General features: G+C 42.6%; 1 protein-coding gene across 3 annotated transcripts in view; it reads left to right on the forward strand.

Annotated features, from left to right (window-relative positions):
- The window catches only part of SLC16A14 (solute carrier family 16 member 14), a 56,381-nt gene extending 45,087 nt beyond the window's left edge, over positions 1 to 11,294 (forward strand). For 2 of the 3 annotated variants that reach the window (XM_056563113.1, XM_056563114.1), the window contains one exon: positions 10,431 to 11,294. In XM_056563113.1, the coding sequence (XP_056419088.1) occupies positions 10,431 to 10,582 (152 nt within the window). In that variant the 3' untranslated portion in view covers positions 10,583 to 11,294. Of the gene's footprint in view, positions 1 to 6,245; positions 6,370 to 10,430 lie in introns of all 3 variants that reach the window. The other variant, XR_008890721.1, reaches the window with a different exon arrangement.
- Positions 11,295 to 19,845: the final 8,551 nt, after the last annotated feature.

A 19,845-nucleotide genomic window follows, 5' to 3' on the forward strand; every position in this document is an offset into this window, starting at 1 on the left:
GCTGACAATAAGAAAAATTTAGAAAGGGGCCATTTAAATGTAAAAATAATATACAGTTACATTTTTAATTACAATATTAATTGGTTCCAGGACAACCATTGTATGTTGAAACCATTGTAGCTTGAGACAGTAACTCTATGGAAACCTGGTAATTGGTTCTAAAGTCACCAAAATGTCATCCAAAAATAGGAAAAGGTGATGATTAAAGAAAAATAAGTTGATAACTAGTATAGATAATGCAAGTCTTTCCATATAGAAGTAAGAAAGCTGTTGGAAGCTGTAAATCACTGTCTATGTAGAGGACAGGAGCTTCTTTAGGGTCCTGTACAGTACATACAGTGTCCTAAAAAAGTAAAATGGAGCCGCCCTCACCTGGTATCCATAGGAGCAGCTAACCGTGGCACAGGTAAAGAGTAGTACAGAACATATTCTACCACCCTTTACTAAAGGGAGGCGCTACCAAATTTTTTTAGGTAGTAATACTACTCCCAGCATGGAACAGACTCTTCCATGATGGGAGTAGTAGTACCTGTACTAATAGACAGTTCGCTCCTGGTGTCACTTTTGACCCCCATTGCGATCCTCCTATATAATATGTATAGAAGCAGGCGGCACTGTCGCTCTTCTCTGGCCCCCTGCACTGTATTCTGCGATGTGAATTCTTCACATTGCAGATTCATATTTCCCGCAAAGAGCTGTGATTAGCCAGATGGTTCCAGTAAATCACAACTGTCTGCAGGAAATATGAATAATATTTATAGTATATATACGGCGTGCAGGGGACCATAGAAGAGCGGCCGGCCACATCTATACATTATACAGGACGATCGCAGCAGGTGTCAGGAGTGACACCCACTGTGATCTGTCCTTAACTGCAGGTACTACTGCTCCCAACATTGAGCACACTCTGCTCCATGCTGGGAGCTGTAGTACCTGCATTAATAGACAGATCGCAACAGGTGTCAGAAGTGACACCCGCTGCGATCTGTCTATTAATGCAGGTACTACAGCATAGAGCAGAATGTGCTTCATGTTGGGAGCAGTAGCACCTGCAGTTAAGGAAAGATCACGGCGGGTATCACTACTGACACCCGCTGCGATCGTCCTATGTATTGAAGAGATGTGGAGCGGCTTTCTCCTGCGCTCACATCTCTGCTTTGTACTCTCTGCTTTGGCCGGCCAGTGATGTGAATAGAAATTCAAATCACTCATTCATATTTCCCGCTGAGAGTGGTGATTGGCTGCCACCATCCAGCCAATCACTGCTCTGGGTGGCAAATATGAATCAGTGATATGAATTCTATTCACATCACTGGCCGGCCCGGAGTATAGTGCAGAGATGTGAGCGCTGTATAGAGCCGCTCCGCATCTCTGCAATAGAAAGGACGATCGCATCAGGTGTCAGGAGTGACACCCAGGGCGATCTGTCTATTAGTACAGGTACTACTACTCCCATCATGAAACAGTCTGTTCCATGCTGGGAGTAGTAGTACTACCTAAAAAATGTAGAAAATAGATGAAAAAAAAGTTAAAAACACACACACACTTTATTAAACAGATTATTAAAATACATTACTAATAAATAAATAAAAAATGTATTATAAATAATATATTATTTTTACATTCATTTAAATGGCCCCTTTCTACATTTTTATTATTGTCGGCTACATTTTTAGGTCCAAGCCCGCCCACATAAAATTGTCCCTGTTTAAAAAAAAAATTTTGTTACAAAAAATACAAATTTTGTTAAATTAATTTTTTACATCCCTACTGCATCCTTTTTTGTACCCAATACATTTTGAAAAAAATCGCCAAAGGGGCCAAAATGCAATTTCCACTCAAAGACAAAAATGCCAGAAGATAAACGCAAGAAAAAAACGCCACAATGCAGGGTAAATCAGTGGCAGTTTTTCTGGCGTTTTTTGTAATAAAATAAAAAAACTGAAAAAAAACTTTGTGGAAACCTAGCCTTAAAAAGGTTTCACTTTAACCCCTTAATGACCCAGCCATTTTATTTTTAAATCTGTAACTTTTAAAATTTTCCATCTACAGGGCTTATTTACTAATTTTACTTTGTAATGATAGCACTTATTTTCAAAACATTTAAAAAACAAATGCAGTTTTTGCATTTATACCAAATTTATATGGGTTTTGTTTTATTTTACTACTTTTAACCCCTTGAGGATTCAGGAATTTTTAAAATCATTTTTGAAATGTAATTTTTCCCCTCCTCACCTTCTAGTAATCATAACGCTTTCAATTTTCCACAAAAATAATTTGTGGGGCAAAATAAAAAAAATTTCCATTTTGTAATTTTTGGGGGGCTGTGCACTTTTCTGTAAAAATGACACGTTATCTTTATTCTGTAGTTTCATATGATTACAACGATGCACAATTTATTTTGTTATGTTTTACGTCTTTAAAAAAATTATAACTTTTTGTATGAAAATAAGTATGTTTAAAATTGTCCTCTTCTGACTTATTTTTTCATAAATGGGGATGTGTGAGGGCTTATTTTTGCCCTTTGAGCTGTAGTAATAATCAGTAAAAAATTTTATTTGATGGGACTTTTTGATCGCTTTTTATACATTTTTTATTGTAAACGAAGTGACCAAAAAAATACACAATTCTGGACTTTGGTATTTTTTTTACTTATATGCCATTGACTGTATGGTTTAATTAACATTATATTTTAATAGTTTGGACATTAACGCACACAGGGATACCACATATGTTCATTGTTGTTTACATAATTTAAAAAAATATATAAAGGGGGGGGGGTGATTCCAACTTTTATTAGGGAAGGGATTAATTTACAGTTATTAAAAAAAAAATGTAACATTTATTTTGAGAAAATTTTAGTCACCATAGGGGACTAGCAATCTTCAGATTGCTTACACTAGTCAATGCTACTTCATAGAACAGCACTAATCAACTTTATCGGCGCTCCATTGCTACAGCCTGCCATGGCTGCAGCATTGGAGTGCAGATCGGACAGCAGGGAAGCAGGTAAGGGCCCTCCCGCCATCCTCTCAGCTGATCGAGATACTGCGATTCCACCTCAACTGAGCTTCTGGGATTATTATTTTTTTTAATAGATTTCAGACTCATGCTGGAGTCCTAAATCTCAGACTGCAGCCGGGACACAGACAAGCTCAACACTGCTCCCTGCCAGGGAGCAGTGGTGAGTTTGTCTGTGTCCCGGCTGCATTCTGAGATTTAGGACTCCTGCATGAGTCTGAAATCTATAAAAAAGGACTGGTAGGGAGACCCCTAGTGGTCATTTTTTCAAAGTGGAAAATGAAATAGAAAGAAGCATATTTTTTAAATAGGTAACTAGGTAGGTAGATCAGGAAGCCAGATATGTAGGTATGGGACAAGCCAGGTAGGTAGGGGGCTAGCTAGGTAGTTAGGCAGCCATGTATGAAGGCCAGGTATGTACATAGTTAGGTAGCTGGGTATGTAAGTACAGACAAAGAATAAGTCAGCCAGCACTTTAGTTGATACCAAACTATTATATGGACCTGGCCTACAGGTGCACGCTACTAGGCTAGATATACAGCAAGGTCATATACAGCCAGGTCCATATAATAGTTTGGTATCAACTAAAGTGCTGGCTGACTTATTCTTTGTCTGTATTGCACATACGGGGGAGTGGCTACCTCAATGTTGGCCTTGCACCCCACCCACCTCTATCAGGTGTGTATATAAGGTGTCTTGGATGTTCCAGACCCTGCCATGCTTACTGAACTGTTCACACAGAGGCATATTCACAGTGTAGGGTCCGTCCCAATGAGGCCACCTTATCGCGGTGGGACGGTCCAAGCTTTTTGACCGCCGGCGGAGACAAATCTGCGAGCTAAGTGCCTCACTATTTCATAGTTTCACATTTGCATCTATTACACCATAGCTGTATAGCTCTCCATGTTTTAACTGCATATTCATGTTTCATCTATATCTTTGTGCTGGCAGTGTGCTGCTGCATTCTTCTGTTGCTGGGTATGTAAGTAGTTAGATAGCCTGGTATGTAGGTAAGTGGTTAGGCATCCAGTTATTAAGTTATGTAGCCCCCTCCCCCTTCCCTGTAGGAATAGGCAGCAGAGTTAATCCCTACCCTTCCCTGTAGGTATAGGCAGCAGAGTTAACCCCTGCTTCCCCAAAGGTATAGGAAGCAGAGTTAGCCCCACCCACCCTTCCCCATAGGTATAGGCAGCAGAGTCCCCCCCCCCACTCCCTTTCCCTGTAGGTATAGGCAGAGTTAAACCCCTCATTGCCCATAGGTATAAGCAGAGTTAAACCCCCTTTTCCCCATAGGTATAGGCAAAGTTACCCCCCCTTTCCCTATAGGTATCGGCAGAGTTACCACCCCCCTCTTCCCCATTGCTATAGGCAGAGTTACCCCCCCCCCTCTTCCCCATAGGTATAGGCAGAGTTACCCCCCCCCCCCTTTTTCCCATAGGTATATGCAGAGTTACACCCCCCCTCTTTCCCATAGGTATATGCAGAGTTACACCCCCCCCTCTTTCTCATAGGTATATGCAGAGTTACACCCCCCTCTCTTTCCCATAGGTATATGCAGAGTTACACCCCCCTCTCTTTCCCATAGGTATATGCAGTTACACCCCTCCCCCTCTTTCCCATAGGTATATGCAGTTACACCCGCCCCTCTTTCCCATAGGTATATGCAGAGTTACACCCCCCCTTTCCCATAGGTATATGCAGAGTTACATGCCCCCCCTCTTCCCCATAGGTATATGCAGAGTTACACCCCCCCCTCTTCCCCATAGGTATATGCAGAGTTACCCCCTCCCCTCTTCCCCATAGGTATATGTAGAGTTACCCCCTCCCCTCTTCCCCATAGGTATATGCAGAGTTAGCCCCCTCCCCCTATAGGTAGATGCAGAGTTATTCCCTTCCCCTACTTAACCACATAGGTATATGCAGAGTAACCCCCCTCTTCCCCATAGGTATATGCAGTTACCCCCCTCCCCCCTCTAGGTATATGGAGAGTTACCCCCTCCCCCCCTCTTTCCCATAGGTATATGCAGAGTTACACCCCCCCTCTTTCCCATAGGTATATGCAGAGTTACACCCCCCCTCTTCCCCATAAGTATATGCAGAGTTACCCCCTCCCCTCTTCCCCATAGGTATGTGCAGAGTTACCCCCTCCCCTCTTCCCCATAGATATATGCAGAGTTACACCCCCCTCTTTCCCATAGGTATATGCAGAGTTACCCCCCTCCCCCCTCTTCCTCATAGGTAGATGCAGAGTTACCCCCTCCCCCCTCTTCCCCATAGGTAGATGCAGAGTTACCCCCTCCCCTCTTGCCCATAGGTATATGCAGAGTTACACCCCCCCCTCTTTCCCATAGGTATATGCAGTTATCCCCTCCCCCCTATAGGTATATGCAGAGTTACCCCCTTCGCCCCCTCTTCCCCATAGGTATATGCAGAGTTACCCCCCTCTTCCCCATAGGTATATGCAGAGTTACCCCCTCTTCCCTATAGGTATATGGAGAGTTACCCCCCCTTTCCCATAGGTATATGCAGAGTTAAAATGATGCTCACCTGATGTCCCACGCAGCGATCTCATCAACAGCAGGGGCCTCCACAGTACAGGCGCTGATGAGTGATGTCATTGGCGCCTGTACTGCGTGCTGCATGGGGGTGGAGGTCGCGTCTCTTCAATATAAGCTGCAGATGTGGCTCACACAGAGAGGACACCTTCTCCTATATGTGCATGCATCGCACATACCGGAGAAGGCAGTGCTGTCTGCTGGGGATCTGGGATGAGTGTCCCGGATCCTCAGTAGCGGAGGTGGGCCCTTAACCCGGCCGGGCCCTCGGAAGACGTCCTATTGAACCGGCAAGTCAGTCTGCCACTGGCTGGGAGTTGAAGTTTTGCAGCATCTGGAGGGCCACAGTTTGAGACCACTGCTGCAGATTATATATATTGATGAGGATGGGGCTTCTATGGGGAGATAGTAACAGATTGCCCTACATGGCACAGAAAATATCACCACTTGTTCTCACAGGAAATGCTGAGGTAAAAATCACCAGAGGGAGGGGTTACCGTGGGAACAGGAGATGACTAGGGACAGACTAATTCATATGAAAAATATAAAAAATAAAGTTACCAGGACAACTGATGCCTGTGAGAATGGGAATAAACAGAATAAAGAAGCTTGTTCCATGGCTTACAGAAATTTCAGCAACTAATCTTATTTTTGTAAACCTACCCTCAGGTCCCTGCTGCTGTAATGCTGCCTCCTTCAGTGGTCCCCTGCTGATGCATTTACCAACCTAAAGCAATAATGTGCCATACCAGCATGGGAATACCCAACCAATAACTTGTGCAGCGGGGGACAGGTCAGAAACAAAAATAAAGGTTTTCCGTTAGCTTATCTATGTTTTGATTTAGACCCTATTGAAACAAGTAATTTTAAAGGAGAAATTCAGCAAAGGTTAACATATCCCCTATCCACAGGATCCCCCCTGAGGTCTCCAGGATGGGACCTGGCTCTCTCAGCGAGGAGCGCTGGTTGTCTACTGGTAGACGGCACGCACTCCAATAATTTTCTACAGGAACGCCGATGATGCCCGAGTTCTCTACTCAAGTCTTTTCATCGCTCTCTTAGAAATGAATGGAGCACATGCCGTCTGCAGCACGTGCTCCTCACAGAGTGTCGGGTCCTGTTCCGGAGATAGCAACACCCCTGCAGTCAGCTACTTATTCCCTATCCTGTGTATGGAAGATAAGTACATTTTTGCCAAAGTTCTCCTTTAAATGGAAAAAAAATCTACAATTGGTCTAAATGAATTTGGTGTTTACCACTCTTTGTCCTATGATCTGTTTTATTCTGTTTGGTTTATGTTGCTTTATGGCGACTACAATAGAAAACTCTGCTACTCAGATAATTTATAAGGCAGTGGGATCCATCAAGATTCATTAGGATCCATCTCATAACTGATCTGTCATCATGTGGAGGCAAGTGGAGGCGGCGGCAGCGGTTTCCCAGATACAGCTGTGAAGATTGCCGTAAAGTGATCTTCACTGCTGTATCTAGGAGTTTCAAGACTACAACTCCCAGCATGCCCATGGCTGTCTGGGCATGCTGGGAGTTGTAGTTTTGCAACATCTGGAGGGCCACAGTTTGGAGACCACTGTCCTTCCAGATGTTGCAAATCTACAACTCTCAGCATGCCCAGACTGTCCAGGCATGCTGGGAGTTGTAGTTCTGTAACATCTGGCCCTTCAGATATTGCAGAACTGCAACTCCCAGCATGCTTGGACAGTCTCAGCATGCTGTTTGGGAAACATTGTCTGTTTCCTAACTCAGTGTTTCCCAATATGCATGCTGGGAGCTGTAGTTTTGCAACAGCTGGAGGCACATGGGTTGGGAAACACTGAGCTAGGAAACAGACAGTGGTGTGGAAGCACTGCGGTAGTCTGTTACCTAACTCAGTGTTTCCCAATCCTAACCAATGTGCCTCCAGCTGTTGCATAACTACAACTCCTAGCATGCATGGTCTGTCAGAGCATGCTGGGAGTTGTAGTTTTGACCCCCATCCCCCACGTGAATGTACAGGGTACATTCACATGGGTGGGGGGTTTACAGCAAGTTTCCCGCTTCAAGTTTGCGATGCAACAAATTTTCTGCTGCAGCGGGAAACTCACTGTAAATCTCCGCCCATGAGAATGTACCCTAAAACACTACACTACACTAACCCTAAATAAAGAGTAAAACACTACATATACACCCCCTTACGCTGTCACCCCCCCCCCCCAATAAAAATAAAAAACATCATGTACGTCAGTTTTTCCAAAACGGAGCCTCCAGCTGTTGCAAAATAACAACTCCCTGTGTTGCCGGACAGCCATTGACTGTCCAGGCATGTTAGGAGTTTTGCAACAGCTGGAGGCACCCTGTTTGGGGAAAACTGACGTATAGTATTTTTGGTGGAGGAGGCAAGTGTAACGCTTTCATCCGGGTACACCCCTATGAAAATCCCTAATTTAGGCCTCAAATGCGCATGGCGATCTCTCACTTCAGAGCCCTGTCATATTTCAAGGAAACAGTATAGGGCCAGATATGGGGTATTTCTGTACTCGGGAGAAATGGTGGCTTTTTCTCCTTTTACCCCTTATGAAAAGGTAAAGTTGGGGTCTACACCAGCATTTTAGTGTAAAAAAAAAACATTTTTTTTTACTCTAACATGCTGGTGTTGCCCCATTCTTTTCATTTTCATAAGAGGTAAAAGGAAATAAAGACCCCCAAAATTTGTAACGCAATTTCATTTTCACGTCCAACTTCAACACAAAGTCGTCAAACACCTGTGGGGTGTTAAGGCTCACTGTACCCCTTGTTACATTCCTTCAGAGGTGTAGTTTCCCAAATAGTGTACCATGTGGGGTGTTTTTTGCTGTTCTGGCCCCATGGGGGCTTCCTAAATGCAACATGCCCCCCAGAAACCATTTCAGCAAAATTCGCTCTCCAAAATCCCATTGTCGCTCCTTCTCTTCTGAGCCCTCTTGTGCACCCACAAAGCACTTTATATCCACATATGATGTATTTCCTTACTCGAGAGAAATTGGGTTACATATTTTGGGGGCTTTTTCTCCTTTTACCCCTTGTAAAAATATAAAATATATTCTACAAGTATAAAAATATAAAATATATTCTACAAGAACATGTTAGTGTAAAAAATTTAGATTTTCGAATTTTCGCCTCCACTTTGCTGCTATTCCTGTGAAACACCTAAAGGGATAACAAACTTTCTGAATGTCATTTTTAATACGTTGAGGGTGTAGTTTTCATAATGGGGTCCATAATGGTGTATTTCTAACATAAAGACCCTCAAATTCACTTCAAAACTGAACTGGTCCCTGAAAAATTCAGATTTTGAAATTTACTTCAAAAATTGGAAAATTGCTGCTGAACAAGCCCTCTGATGTCTTCAAAAAGTTAAAACATGTCAACTTTATGATGCAAGCATAAAGTAGACATATTGTATATGTGAATCAATATATCATTTATTTGGTATTTTCCTTACAAGCAGAGAGCTTCAAAGGTATAAAAATGCAACATTTGAAAATTTTTCATGAAATTTTGGAATTTTTCACCAAGAAATGTAGTATTGAAGAAGTATTGACGAAAATGTATCACTTTCCTAAAGTAGAATATGTCACGAAAAAAGCAATCTCTGAATTAAATTCATAAGGACAAGCATCCCAAAGTTATTAATGCTTAAAGTGACAGTGGTCAGAATTGCAAAAAATGCTCTGGTCCTTAGGGTCAAAATGGTCTCGGTCCCCAAGGGGTTAAAGGGGTGCTCCGCTGGAAAACTATTTTTATTTTTTTTAAATCAAGTGGTGCCAGAAAGTTAAACAGATTTTTAAATTACTTCTATTAGATAATCTTAATCCTTCCAGTACTTGTTAGCAGCTGTATACTACAGAGGAAATGCTTTCCTTTTTGGATTTCTCTTCTGTCACGACCACAGTGCTCTCTGCTGTCCATTATAGGAACTGTACAGAGCAGGAGAAAATCCCCATAGCAAACATATGCTTCTCTGGAAAGTTCCTAAAATGGACAGCAGAGGTCAGCAGAGAGCACTGTGGTCGTGGCAGAAGAGAAATCCAAAAAGAAAATAATTTCCTCTGAAGTATACAGCCCCTAAAAAGTACTGGAAGGATTAAGATTTTTTTAATTGAAGTCATTTACAAATCTGACTTGTTTGCAAGGATAGGTATAGCGCCCGGCACTGCTGTATCCAATCAGCCTCTAGGATATACGGGATAGGTGTGCTGCTGTGACCTCGGAGTGGACAATGTCTGCTGCGTGGAGGTGCAGACCAATCAGTGAAGGTAACTTGTATCGGCTAGTTGAACGAAGAAGAAAAAAGTCGCACTCACCAACCAGGAGCAGTATTCAAAATCTTGTCCTTTATTCACACCGGCAGAGTGGAGCAATAAAACACGGTCACACACGAGGGGAGCCAGCCGCTCTCAGGATGCGGGGGCACACTACCAGAGGCAACTAGTTTTGCGCCACGGCTTGACGCTTCTTCCGGCCAATAGGTGTGACCGTGTTTTGTTGCTCCACTCTGCCGGTGTGAATAAAGGACAAGATTTTGAATACTGCTCCTGGTTGGTGAGTGCGACTTTTTTCTTCTTCATTTACAAATCTGTTTAACTTTCTGGCACCAGTTGATTTAAAAAAAATAAAAATAAAAGTTTTCTACCGGAGTACCCCTTTAATAACAGAAGCCATGATACAAATGTTACTACGAATACTGATCAGATGTGATTTAGTGTAACAGTATTAAAAATATATATATACTTTTAAGGTAAATATGTAATATTTAACTATGGAGGAATCAGATAATTTTAGAATGTGAAATATGAACTTGTAATTTGTTTCTTTTAGGCTGGATTTTTGACATCACACAGAAATATGACTACTCTTTCTATGTGTGTGGCTTGCTCTACATGTTGGGAATTATCTGTTTGCTGCTGGAGCCTTGTCTACAACCAAAAGAGCAAAAGCATGAAAAACCTGTTGAGAACTGTGAAGTTTGAAAGTCAAGACGGCCATCGTCATCTAAGAGACCAATGCCCCTGATGCCTGTAGTTTTAGAAGAGCTGTTAACCCACAAGCTGCCATATTATGTCTTATTTCTTGGTTTTATATGGGTAAATGTGGACTTGAGGTTCAGAGGACATTACAACTATGATATATTCAGTGCACTTATAAACTCTGTCTACTCAGACATTCAAAAACCACTTACTATATGCAGATACTTGCAGTCTAAGCCAAATCTCATAGAACTGTAAGATCCTCCCAGAACCTAGAGGGAGCAGGTTACAGGGTTGAGGATAATATTGGGTATTTATGATCAGGATATGTCTGAGTGATACAAATGGGGGTACAGAGAATTACTGTTTGCAAACCATATTTTTATATGACAATGGACTCCTTTTTATTTCTAAGATATTGACTCACTGTAATCTTTGGTGGCTTTTATGAAACTCATTGCACAATATAACTGGATGCCATTGCTAACAATGATTTCATATTGGGCTGCTGGCAAGTTCTACTGAGCATGTATGAAACAGAAAAGCAAAGTACAATTCACATAAAGCCTAATTCCGCTCTAATAGTGTGAATCTAATGACAAATAGTTTTCTTTATTTATTCGGTATTGGTTTTGAGTTACACCATGTCTTTTTCTATGTATCTATATATCTCTTCAAAATTGTGTTGCTTGCCATTGTAAAAATATAGCAATGTATTTACTAGGGATGTAAGAAAAAATTGATTCTCGCGATAATCGCGATTTTTCATTTGCCGATACAGAATCGATTCAAAATATTTTTGAATCGATTCTTTTAGGGATGTGAAATTTTTATCTGCGGACGCCCGTATCTTACCTGCCAACGAGCCCGCGGAGCTCCGGTACAGGTGTTCGGTCCCTGGGCTGTATTCTTCTTACTTCCTGTTAGTCCGGCACGTCACACGGACCTTCAGCCTATCACCAGCCGCAGCGATGTCCCGCCTCCGCTGGCGATAGGCTGAAGCTCCATGTGACGTGCCGGACTAACAGGAAGTAAGAAGAATACAGCCCAGGGACCGAACACCTGTACCGGACTGTACCGGAGCTCCGCGGGCTCGTTGGCAGGTAAGATAAAGTGCGTTTTATTTTATTTTGCAGCCCGGACGGGATAACATGAGAAAAGTGTGCACCGGAGTACTAGATCGCCGCTGTCAAAGCTGACAGCGGCGTCTATTGGGATCTATGAATGCTCCCAGGTGGGCAATATATCGGGATATATCGCGATGTATCGTCACCTAGACGGTATCGCGATATATCGGGATATATCGAATCGCCACACTGGTATCGCGATTCGAATCGAATCGCCAAATTCTTGGCGATTCACACCCCTAGTATTTACAACTTGTTAGATATATGGGGCCTCAGCACTAACCTTTGCAATATGGATTTTTCATGTGGAAATAGCTGGCAAGGTTTTTTGCAAGAAATTCCATGGCAGGAATCCAAGGCTGACTTATAGATTTGCAGTTTTATATGCCGCAGATCAAGATCAGATCTTTTCAGAACAATATGTTACAAAATACACTGCAGAAATTCTCAGGGTAGCCTATGAGTTCTTATATGTATTTTAACACTTTTAGCACAAATTTTCTTATGGGTGTAAAACAGGATTTGCTCCCTAAATAGAACTAATCTGCGACCTAGATTTCTAGTGTGTTTTCTGCAAGGAACACATAACATGTCCCTTAAAGGGGGTACTCCATTGCTAGATATCTAATCTCCTATCCAAAGATTCCAGCTTCTGGGACCCCCCGCAATCTCCGTGCAGACACCGGGTGTTGAACTGCAGCTATAGCAACTTAAAATCAAGAGCAATGTGAAAATTTTTAGTGTAGCCCATTCCTATGTTATTCATACACTGTGAACTGCAACATGTATTCCTATTGAAAACCATAGTAAGTGTATTGCATGCATTTTTTGGCAAGTATTATGGCATTTAATACATGCAGAAAAACGCAGTGTGAGCATGCTTTAAACTTACATAAGAGTTACAGAAAATGTTATATAAATTTAGCCTTGCATCTGAACAGAGGAGAAAACCATTTGATAATCAATCATTTTCAGAAAGTGTCATGTTTACTCACAGTAAATTTTCTTTCCTTTTTCCAAAGCAGCAGCACCAATGGGGAGGATTTTAAGGACAGGACCGATGGTACCCCTGAAATTTTTCAAGAAAACAAAGTATTTATCACAGAAAAGGATTGCAGTAACACATGTTTTGTTATATGCGTTTATTCCCATTGTGTGTATTGGAACTAAATAAAAAAAAAGGGAGGAAAAAAAAGCAAATTGGACATAATGTCACACCAAACTCCAAAAATGGGCTGGACAAAATTACTGGCACCCTTAACTTAATATTTGGTTTCACACCCCCCTGGAAAAAATAACTGAAATCAGTCGCTTCCTATAACCATCAATAAGCTTCTTACACCTCTCAGCCGGAATGTTGGACCACTCTTCCTTTGCAAACTGCTCCAGGTCTCTTATTGGAAGGGCGCCTTTTCCCAACAGCAATTTTAAGATCTCTCCACAGGTGTTCAATGGGATTTAGATCTGGACTCATTGCTGACCACTTCAGAACTCTCCAGCGCTTTGTTGCCATCCATTTCTGGGTGCTTTTTGACATATGTTTGGGGTCAAGATCTAAGACGCAAACCCAACTTTCTGACACTGGGCTGTACAGTGCTACCCAAATTCCATTGGTAATCCTCAGATTTCATGATGCCTTGCACACATTCAAGGCACCCAGAGCCAGAGGCAGCAAAACAACCCCAAAACATCATTGAACCTCCACCATATTTCACTATAGGTACTGTGTTCTTTTCTTTGTAGGCCTCATTCCGTTTTCGGTAAACAGTAGAATAATGTTCTTTACCAAAAAGCTCTATCTTGGTCTCATCTGTCCTCAAGACATTTTCCCAGAAGGATTTTGGCTTACTCAAGTTCATTTTGGCAAAATGTAGTCTTCCTTTTTTATGTCTCTGTGTCAGCAGTGGGGTCCTCCTGGGTCTCCTGCCATAGCGTTTTATTTCATTTAAATGTTGACAGATAGTTTGCGCTGACACTGATGCTCCCTGAGCCTGCAGGACAGCTTGAATATCTTTGAAATTTGTTTGGGGCTGCTTATCCACCATCCGGACTATCCTGCATTGACACCTTTCATCAATTTTTCTCTTCCGTCCACGCCCAGGGAGATTAGCTACAGTGCCATGGGTTGCAAACTTCTTGACAATGTTGCGCACTGTGGACAAAGGCAAAGCTAGATCTCTGGAGATGGACTTGTAACCTTGAGATTGTTAATATTTTTCTACAATTTTGGTTTGCAAGTCCTCAGACAGTTCTCTTCTCCTCTTTCTGTTGTCCATGCTTAGTGTGGCACACACAGACACACAATGCAATGACTAAGTGAACCTCTCTCCTTTATATCTGCTTTCAGGTGTGATTTTTATATTGCCCACATCTGTTACTTGTCCCAGGTGAGTTTAAAGGCGCATCGGGTGCCAATAATTTTGTCCAGACCATTTTCGGAGTTTTTTGTTTTAGTTCCAATACACACAAAGGGAATAAACATGTGTATAGCTAAACATGTGTTACTGCAATCCTTTTCTGTGAGAAATACTTCATTTTCTTGAAAAATTTCAGGGGTACCAACATTTTCAGCCATTACTGTAATTGCACGGCCTATATAACACCCACCACTCCATAGTCTCACTGTATACTTTTAACAACTCCAATAAACAAACCTCATGGTCTGCTGTATAATAGTTTTTTGGGGTGGAAAATATATGTGCTACCGCTTTGGATTAAAGGAAAGAGAATTTACAATGAGTAAAAATTACACTTTCCTTTACGTCCCGCAGCAGCAGCACCAATTAGCATTTACCAATTAACCATTAAATGGGGTAGTTTTGCACCACAGACTGTAGTAACAATTTACTGAATGCTGGTTGTTCTATTTTCTGATATTAACCCTGTAGCACTTTATAAACATGTGAAATAAAGACTTACAGTCAGTTCTATAAATCTGATCAGAAGAGATACATTTCTTTCTTCTGTGGTTGAGTGAGTTCTGGTCAGTTGCGGTGCTGGTAACTTGCATAAAGCAGCTTAGATACCCTTGTTCTTTCCTGAGAAAATGGAGAGAGAGGTTCTGGCTTTCTGATCTCTTTTGTGTGCTCAACATAGATGTCTTCTTCTCTTCAATAGAGAGTTCAGGAAATAAACTCAGTTAATAATGTTGATGAAATATGGCATCATAGGAGTGAATGAGGTAACAGTTCTCAAGAGAACTCTGCCAGCTTTTTAGGCTATGTTCACACAGCAGAATTTCTGCATGTGTGCATCAACTCTGGGTCCGCATTGATTTTAGTAAAATTCTGCATTCTGGCATTTGCAGAATTTGTGCGGAATCTGCGCAGATTGTTTTGCAGAGTTCCCTTTAGAATTCTGCAGGATTCCTCAATACTCTTATAAAGGTGGGCACATAATGTCACTAACATGCAAATTCCACACCTAATCTGCATGAATTCCGCACCTTCTACAGAAATGCATGCCCCTTTGGCTTCAAAAGGATTCCTTTGTGGAATTTCCACAGCAGAATTTCCGCTGCAGAAATTCTGCATTCTGCAAAATAAAAGTCTTGCCTTGTAATTTTGCAGAATGCAGAATTTCTGCAGCGGAAATTCTGCTGTGGAAATTTTGCTGTTTGAATGGGACAGTGGAATCCTATTGAAGTGAATGGGCAATGGTCTATTAATTTCTGCAGAATTTACTGCAAAATTTTCATGTGGAATTCTGCACAGAAATTCTGCCATGTGAATATACCCTAAGGCAATGTTCACACATTGGAAAGTCCCGTTAAATTCAACAGGATTTTGCTGCGCTGTGCACACGGCGGAATTTCCGTGCCAGATGTTTTCTTTCTGCGGACTCCACATGGAATGCATGGGTGTCTATGAGATGGCACATTCCTGGGCAGTCCTAGTGTGAACATAGCCTTAGCCTTGGCAAGTAGGATGAGGCAGGAGATGCATGATGCCTTTAACCTTAAAGGGGTATTCCGCCCCTAGACATCTTATCCCCTATCCAGGTCGCCGGGGTCCCGCTGCTGGGGACCCCGGGGATCGCTACTGCAGCACCCCGCTATCATTACAGCACAGAGCGAGATCGCTCTGCACGTAATGACGGGCAATACAGGGGCCGGAGCATCGTTACGTCATGGCTCCGCCCCTCATGACGTCACGGCCCACCCCCGTCAATACAAGTCTATGGGAAGGGGACGTGGCGGTCGTCACGCCCCCTGCCATAGACTTGCATTAAGGGGACGGGCCGTGATGTCATGAGGGGCGGAGCCATGACGTCACGCTGCTCCGGACACAGGGGGAGATTTATCAAAACCTGTGTAGAGGAAGAGTGGTACAGTCGCCCATAGCAACCAATCAGATCGCTTCTTTCATTAAAAATCTAAATATGAAAGAAGCAATTTCATTGGTTACTATGGGCAACTTGTCATCTTTTCCTCTCCACAGGTTTTGCTAAATCTCCCCCATAGTAACTACTTGTTGGTAACCGAATCTTGAAAAGCAATCAATAATATTGGACCAAACCTTGTCTTTTTAATGTGTTTTTTTATTTAATAAAGAAAAATAGACTGTTTTGTCGGAGACATTATTGTGTAAACCCAACTGGTTCTGAAATGTTCCTGACTGTTCTTGTCTTTACTGAGGACAGGTGTGGTGCTGTTTTTGGAAGAAATCAACTCTGTTTCTCTATTCTTTGATAACCCCTTTAGGGTCTATTCATACATACAATATCCTGCACATATTTGAATTACAGGATTTGAAGCAGAGTGTTTGAAGCTTTGGTCAGTCATTTAGTTGACAATGAACTTTGTAGCATAAAATATTCAGCTTTAAAGGGGTATTCCAGATTTGTTTTTTATTTGACTATGCTACAGGGGCTGTAAAGTTAGTGTAGTTCATAATATAGTGTCTGTACCTGTGTGTGACGGTTTTCTCACAATTCTTATGTGATTTTCACCCCAATATTTTTTTTTAACAGCATACAAATGAGGTTTCCCAGGTTGCAATGTGGCCGAGACCTGACCTCACTAGTCAGCTGATGACAGGGAGCCTGTCTGTTTCAATGGGTGGAGAGATCGCTTGGTGGGAGAGAGATCAATCTGTAACTAATGCAACAGCTGTAGGCACACTGATTGAAAACCACAGGTCTTTTGAATGGATGCAGCTCATTTATGTTTCAATGGGTGGGGTGGTTGATGTGTGGGAGGGAGGAAGATGGAATTATGGGATTTGTAGGCAAAAACGAAAACTCAAACAGGAAATACCAGTTCACAAAAAGCTATCCACAGTATTATGGTAATCTAACAACATAGCCATTTAGCCCCAAGACAAGCGCAGATCCTTCCTAAGCCATGTCCATTACTGTCTGCCAGGTACGTACTAAAATCACCTTATGGTGGATAACCCCTTTAAATCCTGTGTATCAAACAGGCACAGGATACTAGGTTTGTATGTATCTACAAACCTAGATAGATTTCAGAGGCATTGAAAGTGTATTTCCAAATGGTCCTCGAGCCGCTGGAACATGCAAATGTATGAAATGCCCGCACATTTCATGCCATGTAAACCTGGCCTTAAGCTATGTTCAGACAGTGGTATGTCTCCCGGAAAATCTCCTGCAGAGCACTGGCAGGATATGCCGGCATTAGGACTGCTCGGAAACACGCTGTCTCTTAGACGGCAATGCTTTTCTTTGCGGATGCGGAATCAGAATTTTTCAGCAGCAGATGTTGCTGCCGCAGAAATTCTGCTGTGTTGACAGAGCAGCAGAATCCCATTGAAATCAATGGAACTGTGCTGTAGAATGTTCGTGCTTAAGATTGATATGGAATTCCACACAGAAATTTTGCCGTGTGAACCCGGCCTTCAGGTTCTTCCTTACAGATAGGGACAGCAGGGAGGTTGTATATTTTTAGAGACAGTGCACCTGTTCCCCATCTGCATCCTATTCCTCTTTTCCTCCTCTCCAAGCAGAAGGTATATGTAACTTTTCATCCACCCTTGAACTTGTCACACTAACAATGCCACAATTTGTTAGTTTTGTATTACAAGTGTATGTGGGACATTTATATTGTCTTTTTAAAGGTTGAGTTTTAAAATGTCTTCTTTGACCTAAATTGTGGGTGCTAGGTTCATTGAATTATTTCTGGTACCTTGTATGAACCCCTAAGGGTTTGTCTATCTAGGGTTTGTTTGAGACCCAACATCATATTCAAAATCAATGATTTTCTTTATTGTATGTCTTAGTAAAAGATCAATGACTGCTACCAATACATGCCTCTACCAAGCACTGGAAAACATTTTGGCCAGTAAACAGACTTTGAGAGGGGGTGCATCATTGGACTGAGAGAAGCAGAATGGTAATTTTAACTACCTGCCCACCATCCATCTAAGTTGATCTGACTATGCTGTTTGGAGGTGTTAGAAGAAGTGGTCTGGACTTCCCAGACAGACCACTAGTACAGAGGATCATTTGATCTCAGGCAAGAAAGGGCAGCTCTCAGAGTTTTGCTGTCTACCATCCAGACACAGTTTCCAGTGCTGGTGTAGACTGAGTATTGGGGTGGGCTTCCCAGGATACAGAGAAGTCACGATCAAGGAAAACAATTCCACCACCAGCTTTTGTCAGAACCCTATTTTACTCAAACGTGGTAATGAACACTGAGAACATACGGTACAATAATTTTACTTACTCCCAGCCAAAGGCTGAGACTAGAGATGAGCGAACTTACAGTAAATTCGATTCGTCACGAACTTCTCCGCTCGGCAGTTGATGATTTTTCCTGCATAAATTAGTTCAGCTTTCCGGTGCTCCGGTGGGCTGGAAAAGGTGGATACAGTCCTAGGAGACTCTTTCCTAGGACTGTATCCACCTTTTCCAGCCCACCGGAGCACCTGAAGGCTGAACTAATTTACGCAGGAAAAGTCATCAACTGCCGAGTCGAGAAGTTCGTGACGAATCGAATTTACTGTAAGTTCGCTCATCTCTAGCTGAGACCCTTGTGCTGCACTGTGCAGTGTCCTCTGAAGGAGAAAGAAGTGTTAATTTTCCTATCGGTGGACACAACTATACTGCTGCACCTTACCTAAAAAAACACAAGAAGAACGGTATAGGTGTGTGGAAAGCTCTACCATATTCCCCCTCCCCTAACCGGAGTCGTAGCACATGCCTGAGTATTCTTCCTGAGAAAAACAGCAGCCTGGCTTGAGTTTGTGGGAAGTTTAGCAGCTCTCCAATTGAGAAATGTCACTTTAAAGGAGTACTCTAGTGCAGAGTATTCCTGCTCCGTCCTGCCCGGGCTGCAAAATAAATGAAAATGAATCATCACTCACCTCCCTGGGTTCCTGCGGAGCGCCACTACAGCTGTTCGGTCCTCCGGTGCATCTCCTTCATACTTCCGGGTGTAACGAAGCGTCACATGGCGCTCAGCCTATCGCTGGCCGAGGCTGAACATTGCGGCGGCCGTCGATAGGCTGAGCGCCATGTGACGCTTCGTTACACCCGGAAGTATGAAGAGGATGGACCGGAGGACCGAACAGCTGTAGTGGCGCTCTGCGGGAACCCAGGGAGGGGAGTGATGGTTCATTTTCATTTATTTTGCAGCCCGGGCAGAACGGAGCAGAAATACTCTGCACTAGTGAGTACTCCTTTAAGTCCTTGTAGTCCTTGCAATGAACAGTAGCAACACTTTTGGCCTGACACGAACAGAGACCCTAACTAACTACCTACAGGCCTGGTATAGTCTTTAGGCGCCAACAAAGTAATGAGGTGTGTGCACGAGCTTACTGACCCGGGTCTGCTCTGCTAGTGACTCTGAACAGAACAAATGCCTCCCCAACAAACATGTGGTCCTACAGTCTGTTTTGCTCCTCAGCTCTCATGCATCTTCCTGGATGCAATCCTCGTTCTCCTGTACAGGATCAGGGTCTCAGACACAAGCAGATTCACTTAGCTGCAGTTCTGGTCACTGAAGTATGTTCCCACACCTGGATACAGTAGGATCCTCTCTCACAGTTTCTCAGTCTCAGCTCTCTCTATGGCTGGGTTCACACCACGTTTTTGCAATACTGATTCCTCAAAACCTGACTAAACTGTATCAAAACGTGTATACAAATTTTAATCCATATACGGTTTTAAAAATGATGT

This window comes from Hyla sarda, chromosome 3 (genome assembly GCF_029499605.1).
Source record: "Hyla sarda isolate aHylSar1 chromosome 3, aHylSar1.hap1, whole genome shotgun sequence".
NCBI classification, from domain to species: Eukaryota; Metazoa; Chordata; class Amphibia; order Anura; family Hylidae; genus Hyla; species Hyla sarda.